Below are 27,628 nucleotides of genomic sequence, written 5' to 3'. Positions count from 1 at the left end.
TATCGCCTACTCTTATATCGAATTCCAACTGCCAAGGGATCTTGAACGTGCATTCCAATGTATACCCGGGACCTCGCTTTTACGTCTCATCCGAAGGACTAGACAGCTGTCCTTGTCAGGCCCTCCGTTCTGCAACACTGACAAGGGGAAACCACGTCGGAATGTAAAAGTCGTATGACGATAAAGTGTAGGATCGATCGCATTTTACAAGCGGCCGCGTGGGGCGAGGGGTCGATCGCCGGACTAGTTGTCTATTACTTACCCTGGTGGAGCTTACCGGATACTCCGGTTTAAAGTTGCTAAGTCCGTAACTCAATATCATCCAAAATCTTCGACATTCAAGACACGATTTTTTTTGCAATTTAAATCAGCATTGGTGTTGTGGTCTTACCTGGAAAAGATGGGCTTCTGATATCCAATATTTAAGACAAAATAAACATTTTACCATTGGTACACGAATCGTGTACCATAATGCGTTTCAGCGCCATTTGCAACAAGGTGCTCAAAGAATGAGGCTAGAAATATTCCACAAGTCATGTCAAACGGTGGTGCCATATTCTTATTTGGAGACCATGCGCAATATATACTATCGGTGTTAACTGGAATAACCAGACGCTAGAAACTGTCTTTCGGTTGAGACTTCTGGCGTATTTCGCCGAACATAACTGATGACAATTCACAGTAAAATGGAAACGATTGATTGTAAAACAGTTTATATAAATTCATATTACATTATTATATGTGTAATTGCGACCCATTTGTGCCAATTTCTAGGCCCAAAATATTAGCGATTTAGCTCCATTACCTAGCACCCCCATCCACACATATAGTTCTAAATGGTCGGTTTCGTGATCGAGGCAGGGTATGTATAGGCCTACTCTTTCTAAAACACATGATAAAACTTCTGTCGTGTTTGATTTTTTGATTACGTCACACATCTAATAAATTCTGTTGTCCTTTTGTGTTTGTGCGTTTGAGAATCTTGAATCTTAGTATGAGAGACTTATAGATCGAGTCTAGTTGGTAAACAAATCACATGATACTTCCGGTTGATAATCAGCTGACAGAAGAGGATAAAGGTTACGGAGAGTATTTTTTATTGTCAAATCAGTGTTTAAAATACTACAACGCGTGATTGTGATACTTATAGATGGCGAGATGGCAAGGACAAGTAGAGATAAAGCATTATAAACATACCCATCTATTCCTATCACGTAACACAAGTTTATTTTGCTGATACGTCGAAAGGGCAATCGAGTCGACAGGAAATCGAAAGTAGTCATTCTCGGAGAGAAAAAAATAAAACAAGACAGAAACAGCATATTGTGTGATGTAATCGAACAACATTTTTTTGAATAAAATGGCACCACCGAAATACTCAAGGCTTGAAGATGCAGAAAAATGCCCCGAACCAGTAATCAAAGACGATGATGAAATTATTTTCAAGAATAAAGAAAAGTTGAAAAGATCAAGAAATGATAAACGAAAACAACGTAGTTGTTGTGGGATATTGTGTGAAGTATTAATTTTATTAACAGTACTCCTGCTTTGTATTATGCTAATTGATACCCTTTTGGCAAAGGGTAAAGGCTGTATATTTTCAAAGTTGTATAATTATACGAGGCATAGTGGATTGTTTCGACCCTCATCCAAATTATCACCCACACCAGAGTATGACCAGCAGATGTATATCGAGGTTATTGAGATTGATATAGTAGAAGATGTTGTTTATCAACAAATACCAATAAATGATAATCATCAAAAAACACTTCAAGAAATACCAATAGGTCATCAGCAAACACGTCAAGAAATGTCAATAAATCATCAGCAAACACCTCAAGAAATACCAATAAATCAGAAGAAAACACATCAAGGTATTTCAAAAGTAAATAATGATAGACAATGTAATATTATGGACAATGGCAGAAAATTTGATTGTTACCCAGAATCTCCTGTTACTCAAGAGAAGTGTGAAGCAAGGGGATGCTGTTATCATGCTGTTAATGGTATCAAAGAAAACCCTGTAGGAGTTCCCTACTGTTTTTACCCTTTAAATTATCCTGGCTATGTTGTGACAAGAAAAGAAAAGAAAGCACAAGGTTTTGATGTATTTCTCTCACGACCAACTCAATCCTACTATCCTGATGATGTCATGGATTTAAAAATGGAAGTTAAAATGGAAAAGACATCGAGACTTCATGTAAAGGTAGGTTTATCTTGAAACATTATGTACCGGTACATGATCCTGTAGCTGTATGTTACATGTACCATACTTGTATCAACTGACTCGATTGTTAGTTAGTTGTATTTTACGTCTGCTTCCACCGAGGTGATATCGCAGACTCGATTGGACTTGGTTAGGTTTGTATTGACCATATTAATTGACATTGTGTATCAACCTACATGTATCAATTGACATTGTGTATCAACCATATCAATTGACATTGTGTATCGACCTATCAATTGACATTGTGTATCGACCTTATCAATTGATAATGTGTATTGACCTCTCAATTGACATTGTGTATCGATCATATCAATTGACATTGTGGTTCTACCACATGATCAGTTGACATTGTGGTTCTACCATATCAGTTAACATTGTGGTTCTACAATATCACATATCAATTGACATCGTGACTGACATGTACGGGACAAGAAGTAAGGTCGCCTCTCAAACAGAAACATCGTGGGTTTGTCTCCGGGTCTGGGGGTTGGATGGCCGAATGGTTAGTACGTGCTTGCTGTACCATAAGGCCTGTCATTGAGTCAACTGGCGTGATTTCGAATCCCCGGTTGTACGTGACAAGGAGTAGGGTCGCCTGTCCAACCTCCTGGGTTTTCTCCGGGTCCTCTGGTTTCCCCCTACTGCTAAAGAGACCTACATGCAAGCGAATTATTGAAATGAAATTAATCCATATGTTAGTCCCGAAATGACCTAGTATGTGTCATTAAACTCCATTTCTCTCTTTCTCTCTTTCTCTCTCTCTCTCTGGGTCCTCTTGTTTTCCTCCCACTGCTAAAGACCCCTACACGCAAACACCCTACTCCTTGGCATGTACACCTGATGGGGACTCGAAACCACGACAGTTGACTCAATAACAGACCTTATGATACAGTGCTCCCACGCTAACCATTCGGCCATCCAACCACCCAAAGGTGATAGGAAAGTGAAATAAATTTGTCCCCAAAAAAGTAAAAGAAGATTTGTCAATCATAAAGTTGTTTTTCTCTAGTTTACTCTGCTATAATATATGTCAAGTTCAGCCTTGTCTCATGACCACTACAGAATGGACTATAATAATACAACGTACAATGTACAATATAGGAACATACCTATGATTAAAGATGAATCACATTATGTAAGAATTAGATAAAGAGCAGATAGTTAATGCAAAATGAATATATTGGAAATTTCATTCAAATTACTTTATTCTGAGCGAAGTTATCACTGTTTGAAGTTTTGACAAGATATGACATAGATTGTTTATTATCATAGCAACGGTACTTGTTAATCAAGACTTAGCCACAATTTGTCATTTTTAAATTAAATCATTAAATGGCTACCATCTTTTAATCCGTTTAAATCTCTGCCATCCGATAACATAGAGAGTTGATTATAGGCTTGTCATGTCAATAAATGTCTAAAAAATAGTTTATATATACATGTATAACGTTTGAAGCCGGTATAAAGACCTGCAATAGGCAGATTTAGCTTTTACATAATGCATCTTTAATATTTTTATTATTTTTCGGTTTTAGATATTTGATGCAAATAATAGTCGATGGGAGGTGCCATTAGGAGTACCAGTATCACCTAGTCCAGTTGAAGATGTTGGTGATAATTTATATGATGTAACTGTAGCTGATGTTGGACAACCATTTAATTTTAATATTACACGAACTGGTACTGCAAATAAAATATTATTGTAAGTTTTAATAATTAACATAACACATTGTAAGTTTTAATAATTAATATAAAACATTGTAAGTTTTAATAATTAACATAAAACATTGTAAGTTTAAAATTAAACATACTGGTACTGCTATTACATGTATTGGTTCTTTTAATAAACTATTACCATTGTTGTCACCCCTGTCCGACTGTTTGTCTTCCACAATTGCAACAACCCTTAAGTGGAACCTTGGCACTGTCTGTTTAACTAGGAAGTCTCATTTGTGCAGAAAAGTAATCAGTAAAATGTCATTATTATAATTTCTTTTCAGGTTACAGACAACTGGAGCGTTTATTTTTGCTGATCAGTTTCTACAGTTGTCCTATTTTCTATCATCAAATTATATTTATGGTTTAGGAGAACATCGAGATACATTAGTTCATAGTATGGACTGGTCAAGATTCACTATGTGGAACAGAGATCAACCCCCAACAGTAAGTACATTAATCATTATGTTGCTGTGTTAAGTCCAGCTCGCAACCTGCTGTATGTGCTACTACAGGCAGTCTATGTGGGAAATATTAGTAAACTTGTGCATGAGACTTGCGTGTGCACGGATCCTTAGAAGATTGCAGACTGGTTGAAAAGCCTTTTGGTCCTGCACGTACAAAATTTTCACACAGTTTCTTGCGGCTGGTCTGTGAGCTACCAAACCCTACGACCTATGCGTGTCAATAGCAATAGTGTTCTGCTCCAACTGGGCTAATGAAGGCTGGCATACGTCATGCAATATGCAGGACCTCAGTTGTTCGCACTATTTGAACAACTAGATACTGTTCATTGCCCCCTCTGTCCTACTTCACTGACAAGGGGAAACCATGCTGTAAATTTCAAGGGAATTTTCTCAGCCAACACCAGGATAGAACCCCTGACCTCCTGTTAGTCAAGTTAAAAGAGAAAGTCACATCTTTTTAATTTAAATCTTTTTCAAAATTGTTTTATTTCAGGAAAAAGCCAATCTGTATGGTGATCATCCATTTTATTTAAATATTGAAGATGGTGGAAGCAGTCATGGTGTTTTTCTTTTAAACAGCAATGCTATGGGTAAGCCAAGGTTATTAGTGAACATTTGTACTGTCTATCTGCTATTTTCACATGTGAGTGTAATATGTCACCAGTGATAGTAAAGTGATCACAAGTTCTTAGCGATATGAACAAAAATGTTAAAAATACTATGAACATTTTTTTATACACCCACATTGAAATGTCCAGCGTCCACAACCAAACTCTTTTACCATTTTTGTGTGTATATCATAAGTAGTGACAAGCACCTTCCGACTCATTTTGCTGTCATGGTTCACATGCAGGGCTGCCAACAACCAGTATCGCAGCGCAATTTGCGATACATATTTTGTCCGTTGCTAATCAAAAATTAAACTTTAAAGTTTTTGATTCGCAGTAACTGCGAATCATTAATATGCCTGTCATTTTGGATATTGACACAAGGATAATCCGCATTTGAAGACTAGAAGGCTTTTTCAACACTTTCAACGTGTATAAAATGTTGAATAAAATTTTATAAACAAAACTGAATTCTCCGAGTGACATTTTCTACTCGAACTACCCAGACACAATTCATTATACGGTACTATATAATACAGGGACATAACTCTATGAATAAGGACTATTAAACCGGAAATAGGGAATCAGGTAGTACCACACACGTTGCGAGACATCAAGTAATTATATCATATTCATTTTGAAAGAAATAAATCCAGTGTATCCCCCACGTATTGTAAATAAAATATAAAAAAATAAATATATGTTAACGTATTGTAAAATGATAAATCAAAGTAAAAATTCCCGTAAAATATCGCGTGTGTCTAGTTAATCGAAGTGCGCCCGATTTAACAAAAGTAGCAATACACGATAAAAAGCAGACGAAATTGTTTTCTAACGAAGATTTCTAACGTAACAAAAAATAACAATTAAAATGATTGGGCTTCGGAAGTCACTGTTAAGAATTGGCTTTAGACATAAGACCTAACTAAATGTCTACATCACATTCACAAACTGTCACAAGTACTTGTGGCAGTGCTAAAAAAATCTAAGAATAGTAAGAATGGAATCTAATCATATTTGTTATGAACTAAAGTAATATCTTGTTATTTAGGTGTTTTATGTTCAAACTGAAAAACTGCTAATCAATTTTTAAATTTGCTAATCAAATTTGGCAAAATTGGACTTTTTGATTAGCAGTGCTGCTAATCAACTGTGAAAAATTACCGACAGCCCTGTTCACATGTATTGTCTTCACCCACATCTGTTCACAATTCTTGTGGGCAAAATAGTTTCTGATCTTTTTTTGAAATTTACTAATAGGAAGTTAAAGCTTGTTTCATTTCAAACTTGTAGGGGTATTTTCGCTAGTCCGAAGGAGATACACTATCCAAATTCAGAGTCAAGCATTGATTGAATGTAGAACTATTGACCCTGTCACAGGAATCTAGTAAGCGCTACAACTTTTGAGATTTAAAAAAAAATTGCTATGACCGTTTCTACTGGTCAAAAGAGAGAATCTTATCGAAATTCAGTCATGCATTGATTTTACATGAAATTATTCCACCTACTAAGAAGTTCGACTACTGGTTTTTGAGAAAGTGTTATTGCTTTTTTAACTTGTATGATATCCTTACTGCTCCTCACAACATGTGGAGGTTGGTAGTCTGAATGGGTTAACGCATGCACGTTAGATCACAATTAGGTCTGTCATTGAACCATATTTTAGTCCCGAAATTACCTAGTTTGTATATCTACATGTATAAGAAGTGACAAGTCAATGAAACTGATTTCATATTAAACATGCAAAATGATTTAAAGGGTAAAATTTGTTGAACTGAACTTTAATTAATTCATGGTTTAGGGGAGATAACTCTTTGATTTCTACCCTTTTAGATGTTATATTACAACCAGCGCCTGCTATAACATGGAGAACTATTGGTGGTGTCATAGATTTATACATGTTCCTGGGTCCAAGTCCTAATGATGTCATACAGCAATATACAGAGGTCATAGGTCATTCATTCATGCCACCATATTGGAGTCTAGGATTCCATGTATGTAGGTGGGGCTATGCAACTGTAAATGAAACCCTAGGTGTAGTTAATAGAATTGGAAAATATGGAATTCCACAGGTAAAATACCCAGCCGTTTGAACTTTTTTCTTTCTGGTGGAGGTTCTTACTAATGTTTCTTTTATCTAGATGTTATATTACAACCAGCTCCTGCTATAACATGGAGAACTATTGGTGGCATCATAGATTTATACATGTTCCTTGGTCCAAGTCCTAATGATGTCATACAGCAATATACAGAGGTCATAGGTCATACTTTCATGCCACCATATTGGAGTCTAGGATTCCATATTTGTCGCTATGGTTATGTAACAGTAAATGCTACTATTGATGTTGTAAATAGAATGGAGAAGTATGGTCTACCTCAGGTAAAAGACTGGTTTTTACTAGTTTATTTTAGAAACTGACTCCATCAAAATTTTGAATCGATTCATGCATCAATATAACAAAGAAAGGTGATCTTACAACATGAAACTACCGTAACCTGGGTATCATTAATCTTTTGTATCTAGCACTAACTTTTTTCACAATCGTCTAATATCAAATCTTTGTTTAAAAATTCGTAAAAATCATTTAAAATCACCTAAAATCATCTAATTTGTAGTGTCCAGTCTAAAACTGACTGATTAATTTAGATTATAAGTGATCAGTTTACAAATATTTAATTTCCTGATGACTGTTCAATTAATAGGGTTGTTTATTCTTTATTTAATGATCAAGAAATTAAACGCTTGTAAATTGGACACTCATTATCAAAATTGAATGGTCAGCTTTAAACTGGACACAAGTACAAATTAGATGATTTTGGGTGATTTTAAATGATTTTTACGAGTTTTTAAAATAAAGATTTGATATTGAATGAATGTGAAAGAAATTAATGCTAAATACACAAGATTAAATGATATCTGGATTACAGTGTTTTGTGTTATGTATTTATTGCACATTGATTTGATTCCCTGCCAGCTAGGTTGTGACAAGGAGTACGGTTGTCTGTTTTCTCCGGGTCCTCCGGTTTCCTTCCACCCCTTTGTGGAAGATTGAAATAAAATTGGACCTATATGTTAGTCCCAAAATGACCTAGTTTGTATTGAGTGGATGTTAAACCCCATTTCTCTCTCTCTCTATTGCATGTTGAATTTATTGTGATTTATTGGGCTTGACTGTGTGCATGATATCTCAAAGAAAGGCTAGCTATTAGGCCAAAGAAGACCTGAGTTTTAAATGAAACTGCTTCCCCCAAGTAGCCTGTATAAAATGACTGTAACTAAAAAAAGCATTTCAACAGAACAAAAGGGGTCTTACCTATTTAATAAATTTGATCACCTTGATAATTAAAGTTCACCTGAATTACAGACGAACTTACCTTGTAACTGACAGGTGTCACATGACCTGCATGTCGAGCGATACATGAGTAAGGTTTTTGAACGTGCACTACAGTGTAATTCAACATGGCGTCTGAGGGGGTTAATATATTTAGGTACAGGTTGGTACAGGAAGTAGCTCTATATATTTAGGTACAGGTTGGTACAGGAAGTAGCTCTATACCAAAAATTGTATGTGACAAGGAGTACGGTCGCCTGTCCAACCTTGTGGGTTTCCTCCCACTGCGAATTATTGAGAAATAAAATTGAACCATATGTTAGTCTCAAAATAACCTAGTTTGTGTCGCATGGATGTTAAACCCCATTTCTCTCTTTTTCTCTCTCTCTTTTATTATTTATGATGACTCAGGCAGTATTATAATACTAACTAAGGCCATATACAAAAAAATATACTGGTTCTCAGACAATCTCATTCATTACCGCACATAAATGTTTAACCGTGGTTACAGGGTGTATCTCTAACAAAATAAATTGAATTAATCCAGGAATGCGGCATAGGCTCAACCCTGATATATGTTAATGACAATCATAAATGAAAGTAAATAATCATACATTCCTATAAACAACATGATAAGATAAATGTTCTGATGTTTATGTGAAGTCATTTAGCCCAGTAGTGATCCTCTAATAGAATAAATACATAAAATTAAAAATCTCCCTCCCGCATCAGATATTTAGTAAGGATTGTCCGAGAACCAGAATATTTTTTTGTATGGCCTAACTTTAAAAACATATTTTAGGATACCCAATGGAATGATTTAGATTATATGGATAGTAGAAGAGATTTTACCACTAACTTAACTGGTTTTGGTGATCAAGGGGCAATGGTTGAAGATTTACATAACAGAGGGATGCATTATATTATGCTTGTTGTAAGTTTACAAATTTATTATTTACTGTATAGGGGGAGGCACATGCACAGTGCCTTAATGAGTAATAAGCTGACTCGCTACGGGCGTTGGCCAAGAAAGTAATCCAGGATTCTTCATTGTGGTTTCAGTGGTGCAACAAAGATGGCCTGACAAGGACAGTATCTATTCAATTAAATGTGACGTCCTGTGTACACCGGTGACAATATTTATAATATAATAATGATGTATTTTATAGGATCGTGGGAGGGGGAGGGGCGCAATTAGCCTATGGTGTGTGCTTTAGATCTTAATATCTGTCACTAAGTCAAGTGGTATGCGATTCCTGAGGAGTAGGGTAGCCTGTCCAGGGGTTTTGTCCAGTTATTATAGTTTCTTCCCACGGCTACATACCCGAAATATGTTAGTCATGAAATGACCTTGTTCTGTCACTGAGTCAAGTAGCATTCGATTCCCGAGGAGTAGGGTGTCCTGTCCAGGGGTTTTCTCTGGTTATTCTAGTTTCTTCCCACGGCTACATACCCGAAATATGTTAGTCGTGAAATGACCTACATTAGTTTGCATCGAGTGGACGTTAAACCCTGTTTCTCTTCTTTATTTGATAGGATCCTGGAATAAGTAGTACATCTAAAGCTGGTACATATGAACCTCTAGATCTTGGTTTAAAGATGGATATATTTGTTAAAGATCATAATGGAAAACCACTAGAAGGAAAGGTAGGTTTATTTTTTATATTTTATCTATCCTGAAAGATTTCCTGAACTTGGCTGCTATTTTTAAAGTCTATGATATTCATTTGAGGTATTTTGAATCCCCTGTAAACTACAATAAAAACAAACCAGTGCCACCTAAAAGTATTAAGTAATATTTTAAATCTACCCATTCAAATCCAAGCAGAGAGATTATCAATTATTGGAACAAAATTGAATATGTTAGTCCCGAAATGACCTAGTTTGTGTCAAGTGGATGTTAGACACCATTTTTCTCTCTCTCTCTCTCTCTCTCTCTCTACTCCATAAAGTATGATATGTGTTGATATGTGATTCTGGTTTTTATTTAGGTGTGGCCAGGTTTCACTTATTTTCCTGATTTTACTCACCCTAATTCTCAGCAATATTGGACAACTATCGTTAAAAACTTCCATGATAAAGTAGCTTTTGATGGAATGTGGATTGTAAGTATAATGATATATAAAATTATCATCTTCAACGGATCATTATTACTCTTTTATTTATTTGTAAGATGAAATATCGTTGATCTATACTCTTCCAAAAAAGTAGGGGATATTGAAATGCAATTACCTATGCAGGTTGTGATATGATAAATAGTCATGGACACTTGACATACTTTGAGAGTATATTCACAGATGAAGAACTTATCGCCCCAACAGAACCACTGAGCTGCATGTGCGACACGCAATAGCGCCATACACGTGGGAGGGGTTCATTGTCTAATTTGACACTTCAAGGAAGGGTTGATGAAAACTGCCGCTTGCTGGTTTATCCTATCCATGTTTGCTTTCCTATCGGTTCTTGCATAAGATTTACTGTTTAGCGTATCTTTACTTTAGTGTGTTACGTTTAATTTGATCGGGAGACGTGTTCGTCAACGTCAACCGACAACACTGCAAGAATTGGCCGTGGCACTGCAAGCGGAGTGGGTCGGATTGCCCCAAATCGTGATTGGACGGTTGATTAGGAGCATGCCACGACGAATTGCTGAATGTCTGAGGATTGGTGGAGCAATTACTCATTATTAAGACAAAAATCAAAAACGTCCATTTTCACTTTTGACAGTGTATCTCTTTGCGAGTGAAATGGAGCCGTCAGATAAGCCACCCATATGAACTGTTTATGTTCATGTGTAGGCAATTGGCCTGCTATTAACATACGCTGGTTACCTCTAATAAAAACAGCAGTGCATTTTCGCAGTTTTGTATTGTTTCTGAATATCCCCTACTTTTTTTGAAGAGTATATTTATGATAACTGACCAAATCTTTTGACAGAAGATTATAAACTTATCATTTGTCAAAAGGGACAATTTGACAGGGTATTATTTGAAAGCTTTGATTTTAAGTCTGACAGTGTGTAAAATAAAAAACAAAAAAACCCCATGAGGAACTGTTTTAGCCAAGACTGGGGTCGAACCTGGAACCACCTGGTTTGTGAGCCAGCGCCTTACTCACTGAGCCATTATCTCACATTGACATCAAGAAATATAGACTATTTGATGGATAGACAATTACAAAATTTAAGGTTATGCAATGTTTTGACATTGATGATCTCCTTTTTATGAACCATTTCTTTTTATACTGATCTTCATATATTTACGTTATTGATAAAACATTTTATATTAAATAATGAATTTTTTTTATTGAACTTCTTTCTTGTTGCCTGTTTTGAAAAAATTAATAGACTGAATATTAAAATATTTTGATAGTACTCTTTATCAATGTTCAGCTTTCTTTAAATGCTTTTCTGCACCAACTGGGCTATGAGATAAATTTTACCCGGACAGTGGCACTACGGCCTACTCTTATATCAACTTCCAACTGTCAAGAGTTCTTTTCATGCATGTCAATATGTACACGGGACCTTATTTTTTTGTCCGGCAACTACACTGGAAAATCCAGAGGAACTTTCTTGGCCAACACCGAGAGGAAATCTGAGACCTACAGTCTAGCGAGCCAGCATCTTACTTCCTGAGCCACCCTGGCTTCTTCAATGTGTTGAAATAGACTATAATTTCTCTTTTGTTCTATTTATTCTAGGATATGAATGAAATATCTAATTTTGTAATTGGTTCAACTTCTGGTTGCCCAGATAATAATCTAGAAAATCCACCATATTTACCAGGTATGTAATTTAGGCATGTAACCCTTTTAGCTTAATTACCAGGTAAATATATGTAATTTAGGCATCTTAAGGTTATAGTCTTTATTTACCAGGTAATAAAAATGTATGTAATGTAGACATGTAAAGGTTTAGTCTTTATTTACCAGATAAATATTTGTAATCTAGACATGTAAAGGTTTAGTCTTTATTTACCAGGTAATAAAAATGTATGTAATTTAGGCAGGTACGGTTGTCTTTATTTAGGTGTTTGTAATTTAGCCATGTAAAGCTGTTAGTCTTTATTTTGATCTATTAATAGATTTATTACATAAATAGATTACAGCATAAATAAAAAGGTAAAAGCACAACGATATAGGCATTAAGATTAGAAAGGTATTTCCAGGCAAAGTTGACATATTTCCAGGTATTCATCCAAGATTTTGATCGATAAATTCAGGCCGAATTTTAGAGCCTTTTCACAAAGAATCTTGCCTGTGCCCAGAATGCCAACATTGGAATTTCCTTCTTCATTAGCCCAGTCGGAGCCGAACAGTAGGATGTTAAACCCGATTTCATTCCATTTCTGTTGGAATAGTCATTTTGTTTCTGTTAATCGGTTGATCAGGTTTGGAAACTGTAAAGTGTCATAGACTGTTGTTTGTTGGTAGAGATCTACTTCATCAATGCGAACAGTTTAGCGGAACAAAGATCATTTGTACTGTATGATGATTTATTTTCAGATGTAAATGGTGGATCTTTGAGAGCCAATACTATCTGTACTAGTGCTCAGCAACATTTATCAACTCAATATAATATTCATAATATGTATGGATATACAGAAACAGTAGCCTCTTACCAGTAAGTTTTACACTAATTCTACGCATCCATGTGCTTTAAAATAATAAGAGGGTTAGATGGCTGACTAGTTAGCGTGTGCGCGTTGTATCATAAGGTCTGTCATTGTGTCAACTGGCGTGGTTTTGATTCCCCGGTTGTATGTGACAAGGAGTAGGGTCACCTGTCCAATCTCGTGGGTTTTCTCTGGGTCCTCCGGTTTCCTCTGGTTTCCTCCCACTGCTAAAGAACCCAACGGGCAATCGAATTATTGAAATAAGATTGCACCATATGTTAGTCCCGAAATCACCTAGTTTGTGTCGAGTGCACTAGTGGACGTTAAACCCCATCTCTCTCTCTCTCTCTCTCTCTCTCTCTCTCTCTCCAATGCCTTTATGGTGTTGTGCAACCAAGATAAAACTAAACAGTGGAAAGAAAGTGTCATTTTGAGACTAACATATGGTTGTATCATTCAATGGTTGTGCGTGCGATGTGAGAGACCCAAGAATTTTATCAAATTCGGAAGCTCTAAAACATGATTTCTGCTCATTTAGATGCATACTTGTATAGGATTAGAGTGGAGTGAGGCCAAAACGGTGACAATGCTTTGCACATTTGTTTGTTCGACATTATTTCACTAAATATGCATATCTTCATTATCCCAGTCGGAGCAGAACAGTAGAACGTTAAACCCAATATACTCCATTGAAACAGAGAAGGGTCTGACAGGACCTCCCAATGGACATGCGCCTGTAAACCATCTATACAACTTTTGGTTTCTAGGCACATTTTCCTTGCCAGGCCCTGCCACATAGGAAAACCAGGCTTGAGAAACAACTCAAAGGTTCTGCTTGGCTTGAGTCAAGAGATTAGTGCCCTTACCAGTCAACCACAGTAGCCCAGTTACAATCTGATTAAAAAACAGATTAACCAATCAGCATTGATGTTTCTAGTAGGATACCCACAGTTCCGTGCATTGTACACCAAGAACTCGCTGCAACAGACCATATCGCTGGTTAATCCCTCACATCAACCAGATCCTAGTGTAGTAAAGACAAGTAAAACGAAATTATGAACTATAAAAAAACAAACGAAATAGAATCTGTTTTTATCAGATTGCCCTAATTACTAAAACAACAACAATGGTTAAAATTCTACTTCTGTACTATTTTATGTGAAAATCCATTTGAGGTCATGCATAATTTATGAATTTAGATATATTCTTCTATCAATGGTAAGATAATCAGTTTGTTTATAATTTACAGCGCTTTGCAAGATATTCGTGGAAAGAGACCATTCGTAATCTCACGATCTACTTTCTCAGGTCAAGGTCACTATGGAGGTCATTGGACGGGAGATAATGCCGCAACATATCATGATATGTATAGATCGATATCAGGTAAGTTAGACTAATAATTTCGTTGCTGCTAACTGGAGCTGCAGTGGCTCAGTGAGTAAGACATCAACTCCCCCTTGTCAGTGGTGCAGGACGGAGGGTCTGGCAAGGGACAGCGTATAGTCGTTTAGATGGGACAAAAAAACGTGCATGTAAAAGAGACAGAATTAAATATGAATAGAACGTAGTGCCACTGGCCATGCAAATTTCCCCCATAGCACACTGTATGACATATGCCTGACTTCATCAGCCCAGTCAGTGCAGAATAGTAGGACATTAAACCCCATTTCATTTCATTTCTTTAGCACTAACTTCTGTAACAAATACAATAGTACTACCGTATATGGACCAGAAACCAAGCATGACATCATCAAAAATCAAAGTCCATCAATCTAGTGCAATTTTCTAGGAACACGCATGCAAAGTTTCATATTGATCGTTCTGGAATTGGCAGAGTCTTAGGTTATTATTCGAAGAGCATCACCCCCACGAAGAAGAACAAGAAGAGTAGGAGATCATTACCTGGTCCTAAAAATAGCTCTTGCTAATTTGTTATGTCCGCAAAGCCATTGCAATACCCAGACTTGTAAAGATTTCATTATTTTTTTAAAAATAAAAATACATTGACAACATTGTAAAAAAAGCCAAGCATTGTGTGCCACTTTTAATATGGACGAGTATATATTGTCTACACTTGTTTGTGAACTTATCTCCATGAGATCTTGGAAGAGTGAGGACAGGCTCTATTAGCTATATTATAAATTATGTCAATTTTTCAGAAATAATTAAAATGAATATGTTTGGTATAACAATGGTCGGAGCTGATATCTGTGGTTTCCGTGAAAATACTTCAGAACAACTGTGTCAAAGATGGCATCAACTTGGTGCTTTTTATACTTTTTCCAGAAATCATAACACACCTGGAACCATTGTGAGTGAACTAAGTCTTTTTAGATATATTTATATTGATAATATAATAATCTTAGGATTTTATACTATTTAAATAAGGTTGAGATATTTGCTATTTTTATATCGATAATATATAAAGTGTTGAGATATTTGATATAATATCAATAACATAACAAGTGTTGAGATATTTGATATCATTATATCGATAGTATAGCAAGTGTTGAGATATTTGATATTATCATATCGTTAGTATAACAAGTGTTGAGATATTTAATATCATCATATTTATAATATAACAAGTGTTCAGATATTTCATATCATCATATCGATAAGGTAATAAGGGTTAAGATATTTGATATCATTATATCGATAATATAACAAGTGTTGAGATATTTGATATCATATTGATCATATAAAAGTGTTTAGAAATCTGATATAATTATATCGATAATATAACAAGTGTTGAGATATTTGATATCAATGATATAACAAGTGTTGAGATATTTGATATTATATCGATAATTTAAAAATGTTGAGATATTTGATATCATCATATTGATAATATAACAAGTGTTGAGATATTTGATATCTTCATATCGAGGATATAACAAGTGTTGAGATATTTGATATTATATCGATAATTTAAAAGTGTTGAGACATTTGATATTATCATATCCATAATATAACAAATGTAGAGATATTTAATATCATCATATTGATAATATAACAAGTGTAGAGATATTTGATATCCTCCTATCAATAATATAACAAATGTAGAGATATCATCATATTGATAATATAACAAGTGTAGAGATATTTAGTATCATCATATCAATAATATAGAGATATTTGATCTGAAAAAGAGATTATGGGGCTTTATTTATCCTTAAATATCATTTATGAAATACTGAAGAGAGATTTATAGAGTGACTTTTTAAAAAGTAAGTTGGGGCATGAGAGATATATATTGCTAAATGTGTAAAATGTGACATATGATGAATTATAGCTCTTTTGGCCAAGAAAGTTCCCCAAGCACAGTTTCACCTTGTTAGTGGTGCTGGATGAGGGCCTGGCAAGGACAGTGTCCAAGTTGTGCAGGTGGTATGAATAACCAATGTTCCATGTACATATTGGTCATCGTGCTCATAAAAGAACCACTGACCATTGGAATTCAAACTATTTAGAAGAAGAACATTTCTGAAATTTTGTTTATATTTTATAGCCTCAAGATCCAGCCTCATTTGGTCCTGCCTTGGCAGAATCCACTAGAAAAGTATATTTAATACGATACAAACTACTACCCTATCTTTATACTTTAATACATAAAAGTAATATGATGGGTGATACAGTTTTAAGACCTTTATTCTTTGAGTAAGTGCAATCCATCTTTAAGAGAGAGAGAGAGAAATGGGTTTTTTAACGCCAACTCGAAACAAACTAGGTCATTTTGAGACTAACATATGGTTTAATTTTATTTCAATAATTCACCTATGCGTAGGGGTCTTTAGCAGTAGGAGGAAACTGGAGGACCTGGAGAAAACCCATGAGGTTTGACAGACAACCCTACTCCTTGTCACGTACAACCGGGGATTTGAAAACACGCCAGTTGACTCAATGACAGGCCTTATGATACAGTGCGCACGTGCTAACCATTCGGCCATCCAACCCCCCCCGCAATCCATCTTTAAAAATGAAACAAACATGCTAGAAATTCGGATGTTATTTTTTATCTTTTAATCTTCGGGAGACTTGGTGGTTCAGTGAGTAAGGGGCTGTATCTTCCAGTGTGGCTTTCCCTTGTCAGTGGTGCAGGAGGGAGGACCTGGCAAAAAACTGTGTCTAATCGTTTGGATGGGATGCAAAACCGAAGTTCAGTGTACATTTATGCTTGCACATAAAAGTACCCTTGACAGTAGTGTACCTTTTATTTTTCTAAATATTATCTTTAGAAATAAGAATCGTTCAGACAAAATGTCGTCAGACACGTGACATTGTCCAACTTTGATATCTGCTGGAACTTCTTAATTGTACAAATTAACTACTGATCTTTAAAGAATTTCTATTAATACACTATCTTTAAAATTTAGAGTGGACATTAAACCAGTGGTGGGATTTGAAAATTTTACCGAAAATAAAGGGGTGTAACTCTTATCGTTATTTAAGCAGACAAATTCATACCACAATGATTAAACCCCATAGCTCTTTCTTCTTTTAATACACTATCTTTTGAAATTTAGAGTGGACCTTAAACCCTGTTTCTCTCTCTTCTTTTAATACACTATGTATAAAATTTAGAGAGCTACAAGGGTACAAAATAATTAAAGGAAAAGACTTTTACAATTCCGGGCTCTCTCCTATGAACTGACTTTCTCATTGACATGGTATGGTCATATCTGTAACCCATTTTTTATACGCCCACATTTTCATGTGGACGTATATTGTCATCGCCCCTGTCCGTCCGTCTTTATATCCCAAAGACCTCAGTCCCTTTTGATATTTGCACATTTCAGACCATAACTTTCTGGATTTTTGCCCATGATTGTACAAAAATTTGCATTTGTTATATAATTAGATATATAATTTGTATGTATGTATATTACAGATATCCCAAGGATTCTGCTACATACACCAATGATAGACAGTTTCTATGGGGATCAGCTTTATTAATATCACCGGTTTTAGAACAGGTAAATATGTTCACCCAATCACCTATATCTTTTTAAAACATAAACTGATGGGAGATAACAAATATGATATTGTTTATGAAAGATGCAGAGCAGTGGTCCCAGGTTCACAACTGCAATTGAGAATGCCCTCTTTCTGCAGAAGGCTAAAAATGTGCCCCTTTTCCCCCAAATCTCTTTAGAGGTCATCAACAGCTCACCAGAAAAAATGACCATTTATGTTCTTATTAACAGAGTTTTAGTGAATGTTGAATCCATCCTTGTTGCTAAAACAATAGCTTGTTAAAGTAAAGCAAGTACTTTATGGACCAGGAACCAAGCATGGCATAATCAGCTCCATCTTGAAATTGTGGCATCAAATCAAAGCAAAAACTTTATGGACCAGGAACCAAGCATGGCATCATCAGCTCCATCTTGAAATTGTGGCATCAAATCAAAAATTGAAGTTTATCAATGTACAATTGTCCAAGGAACAGGCATGACAAGTTTTATGTTGATTTTACTTGAATTGATGTGACCTTAGTCTTGTTTTACAACATCTAGCCGTTGCTAGATTATTCTGAAATTCCCATACTTTTAGGTACATTATCTCCCTTTATCACAGACATGTGATACACATACATAATGGAATAGATTTGTTTACAGCCTTTGAAAGCAACGACTGTGAGTTTTACAACATCTAGCCGTTGCTAGATTAGTCTGAAATTCCCAAACTTTTAGGTACATTATCTCCCTTTATCACAGACACGTGATACAACCTTGTAACGGAATGGATTCGTTTACAGCCTTGGAAAGGAAAACCAAATAAAAGCAACCTTAAATTACTAGCATAATGAAAGAACAGTCAAGTGAATTAGAAAGGTGTGGACTAAGATGTGAAGTGGATCATAGTGGAAAAAGTGCAACTCGATTATCACAGTAAGACATTTCAGTTGAAAAGCGTGAGCCTTGGTATTGGTGATGATATTTCCTATCGAGGAATATGAGAGTTCTTGCACTAGGTCTATGACCAATCGAAATTAGTGACGAAAAATTAGGAGTATTTCGTGAAAGCCTCAATAAGATGTATGGAGTTAAAGTGAGATCAAGCCTTTTACTGTAGATGGTTTTGAATGGTATTGACACTTAAGAAGAACAGCAAGGCTTGTTTCTGGTCCAATAATTTCAGGGGGACACGATGGCTAAGTGGGCAAGACGCTGGCTCGCTAGCCTGGAGGTCGGGTGTTTGATCCCTGCATTGGCCGAGAAAGTTCATCCAGATTTTCCGGCGTGGTTCCCCCTTGTCAGTGATGCAGGACGGAGGGCCTGATAAGGACAGCTGTCTAGTCGTTTGGATGGGACGAAAAACTGAGGTCCCGTGTACACATTGCCGTGCATGTAAAAGATCCCTTGACAGTTGGAATTCGATATAAGAGTAGGCCATAGTGCTACTGTCCAGGCAAAATTTCCCTCATAGGACACTGTATGGTGTATGCCCATCTTCATTAGCCCAGTTTGGAGCAGAACAGTAGGACGTTAAACCCCATTTCATTTTCAATAATTTCTGTCAGTTGTAAAAGAGTCTTTGTATTTTGATTAACAGGATGTAACATCTCTATCAGTTTATTTTCCTGCTGATATGTGGTATGATTATTATACTGGTGAATTAATAACAAGTGAAGGTGGTGGTAAAATATTACAGACACCATTAGATAAAATAAATCTACATGTTAGAGGTGGTTATATTCTTCCCTGGCAGTATCCTAATACAACCACGATACAGAGGTAAATATTTAGATATATATATATATATACACTACACTAATAAAACAACTACAACAGGTACAGGGTGACTCCCCAAAAAAACAGAACCCATAAAATTTTTATTGACAATTTTGCGCGACGTATGCAACTTTGACTCCAACGCCACGGAGGCCATTTGGAGCATATTTTGGAAAGAACATGACTTCTATGCAAAGCGACCAAGATGACTGAAATTATTGCTACAATAATAAAGTTCCATTTAAACATTAACTGATTATATGTTGAAATGGTCTAATCAACTCAATATCCAGGCCATCCAATAGGAGGGAGAGAGGAGGAAAATGGGGTTTAACTTCCAGTCGACACAAACTAGGTCATTTCGAGACAAATATGATTCAATTTTATTTCAAAAATTTGCTTGAGCGTAGGGGTCTTTAGCAGTGGGAGAAAACCGGAGGACTCAGAGAAAACCCATGAGGTTTGACAGGCAACCAATGGTATAGAGAGTTGATTATAGGCTTGTCATGTAAATAAATGTTTAAATAATAATTTCTGTAACATTTGAAGCCAAAAAATAGACTTGCAATAGGTGGATTTAGCTCTTACATAATGCATCTTTAAATCTGGTAATAAAGATCAATTAATTATATTAACAATTGATATACCAGTATTAAACATTGTAATTCAACAACAAACTTGCATCAAACATGCCTTATTATATTATTTGATTTCAGCCGAAAGAATAAATTTGGTTTGCTCGTTGCTCTGAATTCTACACGTCAAGCAGAAGGCGACTTATTCTGGGATGATGGTGACACTATTGGTATAATAATGATTAATATCCCTTCTTTTCAAAATGTTAAAATTGCTAGACTTCTTTCATTTAGTCAGAAATGAAATTGTCGATTTCCTTTGTGTTGATTTATTTTATAGATTGACAATCTGTCTTCATTGAATATTGTGTATAGATAAAGCCATTATTGAGATATACTATTCAAAAAAAGTAGGGGATATTTGATTTTTAAGTGTTATTAAAGTCACCTAATGAAACTGACGAAGAAACAAATGACAAAATGAAATGAAGTTCACATTCATCGATTTATTCCAAATGATCGTTAGACTAAGTAAGGCACAGACTGACCATTATAAGGGTAAAATGATACCCGGGGTCAAACAGCAAAGTTACCACAGCATCACAACCAAGTCAGTAATGGGTAAATCCTCCTCTGTTTGCCAAACAAGCATTGATCCGACGTGGCATACTCCTAATGAGACGTCTAAGGTCATTTTGGTCCAGATTGTCCCATTCCTGTTGCAACGCAGCAGCAAGTTCTTGGACATTGGCAGGACGTTGTTGACGTTGACGTAACCTCTGTCCAAGCATGTCCCAGACATGCTCGATGGGGGAGAGGTCGGGACTCAGGGCAAGGCCAAGGTAATGTGGTGATGTTCTGTTGTTGGAGGTAACCTGTAACGATCCTGGCCCTGTGACATCTTGCGTTGTCATCCTGGAAGATGAAACGGCGGCCATGACGTCGTGCGAACGGCACAACATGGACTGCCAAGATGTTGTCCCGGTAGTACTGGCCTGTAACACGCCATGCAACAACATGTAAAGCCGTTCTTCCAGCAACAGTGATGCCTCCTCACACCATAACAGAACCACCCCCAAATCGATCATGTCTGATGACGTTAACGTCTTGGAAGCGCTCGTTTCGACGACGCCACACCCTCCTACGTCTGTCCAAAAAATCAACAGTGAACCTTGACTCATCTGAAAACATCACATTGCTCCAGCGTCGATTATCCCAGTGTTGACGATCCCTACACCAACGACGTCTTGCCTGAATGTGATGATCTTTCAAACAAGGGATCACGCGAGGACGTCGGGCGCGAAGGTGACCCCTATGCAGTCGATTCTGAATCGTCTGGCCACTCACTCTCACACCAGTGTCTGTTTGAAGATGAGCGCTGATCTGATTTGCTGTGATGACACGATTTCTCAAGGCCAAGGTACGGATAAATCGATCCTGGGCTTGAGTTGTTGCCCTTGGTCGACCTGAGCGTGGTCTGTCCTGTACAGATTGTGTATCACGGTATCTGGACCATAGCCTGCTGAATCGTCTGGCCACTCACTCTCACACCAGTGTCTGTTTGAAGACGAGCGCTGATCTGATTTGCTGTGATGACACGATTTCTCAAGGCCAAGGTACGGATAAATCGATCCTGGGCTTGAGTTGTCGCCCTTGGTCGACCTGAGCGTGGTCTGTCCTGTACAGATTGTGTATCACGGTATCTGGACCATAGCCTGCTTATGACAGACTGAGAAACATTCATCGTCCGCGCCACAACCGCCTGTGTTGTGCCGATCTGTAGCATGCCAAGGGCACGTAACCTTTCATTTTGGGTAAGCTGACGCATATCAAAATTTGTTTTCTGGTCACTAAAACAATTAAACTGATGTTTCCACCCTGGAATTCAATGCCACAATGACTGTAACATTCAAAGTCAGAGTCGTGCAAATCTTGGGTTGGACCCCCATGATGATCCCAAGCATCACCTGCATTCCATGCGGTAGCTATTGGTGCGTTTGGGCGTCACATGTAACTGGAAATGTTTCTTCTGTTAGGTTCTATAGTGACTTTTTTCGTAGTCATTTGCATATTTTAGTATTATGCCCCCAAAATCAAATATCCCCTACTTTTTTTGAATAGTATATAATGAATTTTGTATTCCACTACCGAGACACTTAAAACCAAAATTTAAGCATACTTCCATTTATCTTTTGAAATAAAAAATTTGTACTAAAGAAATTGTCTCTTGACTAAAGGAAATAACCAACAGATCACCCTATTTTAATATTTGATTTTGACCTTAATTGCAAAAGGTTTAGCTCCTTCAGTATAAATGATAAATTTATTTAATACTATCAGGATACCCGGCTTCGCTCGGGGGTCATAACTCCGAAACCGGAAGATGTAGACTAACGCCACCTGGCCTATGTTACTCCCCGGTCCGAGCTACCCCTATACCCCAAATTTCAGACTCGGGGCAGACCTAGTGTAGTCGCCAACCATGAACAGACAGACAGACAGACAAACGACAATCACAAATATATATATAGATAGATAGATAGATAGATAAAGAAACATTATCTTTACAAATGTAAATGTTTTTTTTTTTTATCAATAATTATATTTGCTGATCATAGTACAACATTTTACACAAAACGTCCTTATTTGCTGATCATAGTACAATATTTTACACTAAACTTCCATGTAAACCTTAAAAGTATTATGGACCATTTTAAGGAGCTGCAAATTAATAAAAGAAATAATTCTCGAACAAAATGTTTTGTCGGAAATATTTTGAATACATATTTCTCTTTTGTTACAGATACTGTAGGTGTAAAACTGTATAATACTATACTCTTTAATGCTGATAAGGTAATTCTTGATAACAAAGTATTCTATTTAATTTAGCATTTGAATTCTTCTAAATTTTTGTTTCCTCTTGTCAATGGTGCAGGAAGGAGGACCTGACAAGGACAGCTGTCGAGTCGTTTTGATGGTACGAAAAACCAAGGTCCTGTGTATACATTGGCGTGCACTTAAAAGATCCCTTATCAGTTGGAATTCGATATAAGAGTAGGCCTTAGTGCCACTGCCCGGGCAAAATTTCCCTCATAGCACATTATATGCCCGTCTTGATTAGCCCAGTCGGAGCAGAACAGTAGGACTTTAAACCCCATTTTATTTCATTTCATTTCTAAATTTATTGATATGGTGTATGTGAAAGTATTTTTCTTTAAATGCACGGAGTATGGAAATAGAGTGTGACTTTTATTTCATATTTTAAACTATTCTAGATATTAGATATTTTCATCAATACTTTTTTTTAATACATTTACATTTTGTTATCAGGAATGCTAAAATTCTATACTGTATTTGAAAAGTATAAGCTATTTCAAAACTTTGCAACTGGTTTTATGTGTATAATTAATTCTCGATTTGTCTTTGTTTTATAGAATGGTGTATACAGCAGTCCATTATTTATTGGATACAAGGATGAACCCATGTTATTAGGAAATGTGACAGTATTTGGTTTACAGCAACAACCTTCTACAGTAACAGTCAATGGACAATCTGCAAATTATAATTTTAATTCACAATATAAGGTAAGCTATATTCACTGTAAAGTTGATATCGTTGACTTATATGAACAAGCAACTTTACAAACAAAAACTTTAACACAAACAGCTCTTAAAGGAGCTAAATCACTAATTTTTGAGACCTAGAAATTGACACAAATGGGTCACAACCCATATAATAATGTAATATGAATGTATATAATATAAACTGATTTTACATTCAATCATTTCCGTTTTTACTCTAATTTCAAATCATTTATGTTCGGCGAAATACGCCAAAAGTTTCAATTGAATGGCAATCTCTAGTGTCTGGTTATTCCAGTCTACACAGATAGTATTTATTGCCTTATAAGAATTTGGCATAACCGGTTGACACGACTTGTGGAATATGTCTAGCTTCGTTCTTCGAACCCCTTGTTACAAATGACCTGAAACGCATTATGGTACACGATTCGTGTACCTTGGCAATGGTAGAATGTTTATTTTGTCTTAAATATTGGATATCAGAAGCCCATCTTTTCCCGGTAAGATCACAACATCAATGTTGATTTAAATTGACAAATAATTTGTGTTTTCAATGTCGACGACTTTGGATGATATTAAGTTAGACTTAGCTACTTTAAGTCATCACTTTAGATACATATGTTTATTAGTTAAAAAGAGAAACACATACTTATGGAAAACTGCTACTAGTTTTTTTATGGCGAGGTGTCAAAGCGTATTCTCTGGACGTTATCAAGTTAATACAGCAATAAAGAAATGTCACATTAAATACACTTGTAGCTGTTTTCCATAAATGAAATGAAATGAAATGGGGTTTAACATCCTACTGTTCTGCTCCGAACTGGGCTAATGAAGACAGGCATACACCATACAGTGTGCTATGAGGGAAATTTTGCCTGGACAGCGGCACTACCGCCTACTCTTATATCGAATTCCAACTGTCAAGGGATTTTTTACGTGAACACCAATAGGTACACAGGACCTCAGTTTTTCGTCCCATCCGAACGACTAGACAGCTGTCCTTGTCAGGCTGTTTTCCATAAGTATGTGTTTTTGTTTTTACTCTATCCAGTTACTAAATGCCATTTAAATATTGTTTATTAGTATGTTAAAATTTGTAGTCATTAGGTAGTTTACCATTCATTCATACCATAATTTTCAACACTGCAAACTTGTAACACAGTCTGTAATAATGGAAGACTAAAGCGGTGGACACTAGCCGAATGATTTGGCCGAATCAGTCAGTGTCAAAATTCGCCTAATGTGTCTTCTGTCATTCAGCTGAATCATTCACCCGAATGTAGAATTCATTAGCCTATCATCACTCATGTCGAGAAGTCACGTGATTGTTTGAAGACTTGGTCGCTGCCATGTTTAATCATGTGACGTGAAATGTGATGCAATCGACTGGTGAATCGGGCAAAGGATTCGCTTGGTGTGTCGAATCATTCAGCCGAGTGATTGAGCTAGTGTGTTCACTAGTTCTTTTTATATCAGAATATCAAAAAGTAAATAATTGACTTTTTCTCTTTCTTTTTTCTAACCAGGTTTTGTATGTTACCAATTTCTCCAGTACCTTATTACAACCAATAAAAATATTGTGGACATTTTGAAATTTACATGAAAAAAATATATCAAAATAATAATGATACTATAATTAATTGAGTTAATTTGCACATGGTTTGTAGTAATAATTGCTTGAATTGATTGAAATATGTATGTTTTAGGAGTGACTGATATGTTTATCTAAGAATAATTGTTTTATTTTCTGTCTATTATGTTATTTGTTTACTTTTAGCTTTGCTTGAATTGATCGAAATTGTGTGTGTTCGAGTGACTGATATGTTTATCTAAGAATAATTGTTTTATTTTCTGTTTATTATAAAAGATATGCTATTTTTTTTACTTTTAGCTTTGCTTGAATTGATTGAAATTGTGTGTGTTTGAGGAGTGACTGATATCTTTATCTACAAATAATTTGTTTTACTTTCCCTTTGTATATTATACACCAATTTGATTTTCTTTTCTTCGGGGAAACAGACTAATTTAAAAACTGAAAGTAGCCTACCAGGTTGCATAGACTTACAGGAATTTTTTCAGGCATTTCAGGACTGACCCCCCCCCCCCCACATTCAGCCTGTATGGCATGGCATTTGATGCAATTTGAAAAAAAGAGCTCTCGATTTAATCTGTAGTATTCAGTATTATAAAGCAGAAATTGAATACCAGGTACATGTATTTTATGAATTATATTTTATAAGGATATATATATATATATATATGCATTTAATTTTTTATGCCTGCATGACTTTCATTGTTTGTTAATTTTTAATTTTATTGTTTTTTTGTTAAACTGTATTTAATCTTAAATTTGAATAAAAATCATTGCTTTTTTTTAAATAATTGTAATTTTTTTCGTATTCTCACATGGGTCCCCATCTGTATAATGAAATGGGGTATAACATCCTACTTTTCTGCACTGACTGGGCTAATGAAGATGTGCATATGCCATACCATGTGCTGTATGAGAGAAAATTTGCCTACTTTTATTTCGAATTTCAACTGTCAAGATTTCTTTAACATGGGGAACACCAGCATCAAACACCGTATCGACTGGTTAGTGAGCCAGTGCCTTACTCAATGATTCACCGCAGCTCCCTGTGATGACCAACAGCCGACCAACAATAGCAGGCTATTCTGTGATTCCATTAGGAATGGGGCAGGGGTACCTTGACTGAGCAAATTTATGGGTATTCTGATGATCACTAATCAAAGTTTTCAATGCTCACACACACTCTTAAAGGACAATATGTACCGTCCCATATAATAACTTTTCAACTTCAACGGAATTATCAGTGAAATGAAATTCGATCGTTTGTCTGGTATCGCTCGTTACTTCAGTTAGTTATATAGAAGGATAACTTGTGTTTGACATGTTTGGCGTCACTTCCAGTTTCTTCAAGTGCTTGTTACACATCTCCCATAGCAATGATCTCTGTGTTAAAATTATATTTGGGATGTATTTAACCAGTTCTATCACATATGTAATAATGACTGACACCAATATTGTCCTTTAAAGATACATTATGTAAGATTTAGATAAAAAGCTGACCATTCTTGCTATAATAGCTCAAAAATAGATAATGTAAAATGAAAATATTGAACATTTCATTCAAATTACTTCATTCTGAGCCAAGTTACTACTGTTGGTAGTTTTGACAAGATTTGTGCATATTGATAACGAGGGCACTGGTATATTCCAGACTTAAGACTCGCTTTCCCATTTTTAAATTAAATTTTTAAATGGCGAACCCCGCTAATCTAGTTAAAATCTCGAGTATCCGATGCCATCTAGAGTTGATTATGGTCTTGTTTTGTTAATTAATAGTTTACATAACATTCCAGGCCTAAAGAAACCTGCAATAGGCAGATTTAGCTCTTGCATAATGTATGTTTAACCGATGGGTGATTATACAACCCATTGACCTCTTGTGGGTGTGTTATTTTATTTTTTGGGGATTTCTACATTCAATGTGGACATATATATAATTGTCACCTGCAAATGTTGGTCCATCCACAATTTCTTGTAAACAGTAAAAAATTAGTAGTCTTCTCATGGATTTAAACCATATTTGGTAGGTATCATATTTTGTTTAAAGAGTTGGGCTTTAAGAAAAGAATACTGGTATACAAGCGGAGATGTTTGGAAGGTTGGATGGCTGAATGGATTGCATGTGCGCGCTGTATCATAACGTCTGTCATTGACTCAACTGGCGTGGTTTCGATTCTCCGG

At 35.9% G+C, this 27,628-nt stretch overlaps 1 protein-coding gene across 2 annotated transcripts; it reads left to right on the top strand.

The window, feature by feature from the left end:
• Positions 1-1,048: 1,048 nt before the first annotated feature.
• LOC126812517 (lysosomal alpha-glucosidase) lies at positions 1,049-26,174 on the top strand. 2 transcript variants are annotated; one of them, XM_056099069.1, is made up of 19 exons: positions 1,049-2,206; positions 3,763-3,929; positions 4,228-4,390; positions 4,904-5,000; positions 6,852-7,090; positions 9,153-9,284; positions 9,887-9,997; positions 10,342-10,455; positions 12,053-12,137; positions 12,857-12,974; positions 14,216-14,349; positions 15,126-15,277; positions 16,478-16,626; positions 17,858-17,942; positions 19,522-19,703; positions 20,417-20,505; positions 23,079-23,128; positions 23,710-23,859; positions 25,383-26,174. In XM_056099069.1, the coding sequence occupies exons 1-19, from the start codon at positions 1,361-1,363 to the stop codon at positions 25,446-25,448; spliced, it is 3,129 nt and encodes a 1,042-aa protein (XP_055955044.1). In that variant the 5' UTR covers positions 1,049-1,360; the 3' UTR covers positions 25,449-26,174. The 2 variants fall into 2 exon arrangements, with proteins under 2 accessions (XP_055955044.1, XP_055955045.1); XM_056099070.1 differs by lacking the exon at positions 6,852-7,090 and adding an exon at positions 7,160-7,398 and having other exon boundaries at positions 1,051-2,206; positions 25,383-26,173.
• Positions 26,175-27,628: the final 1,454 nt, after the last annotated feature.

This window comes from Patella vulgata, chromosome 2 (assembly GCF_932274485.2).
Source record: "Patella vulgata chromosome 2, xgPatVulg1.2, whole genome shotgun sequence".
Taxonomy (NCBI): Eukaryota; Metazoa; Mollusca; class Gastropoda; family Patellidae; genus Patella; species Patella vulgata.
The sequence above is the reverse complement of the archived record's forward strand: the minus strand, read 5'-3'. Positions and strand labels throughout refer to the sequence as shown.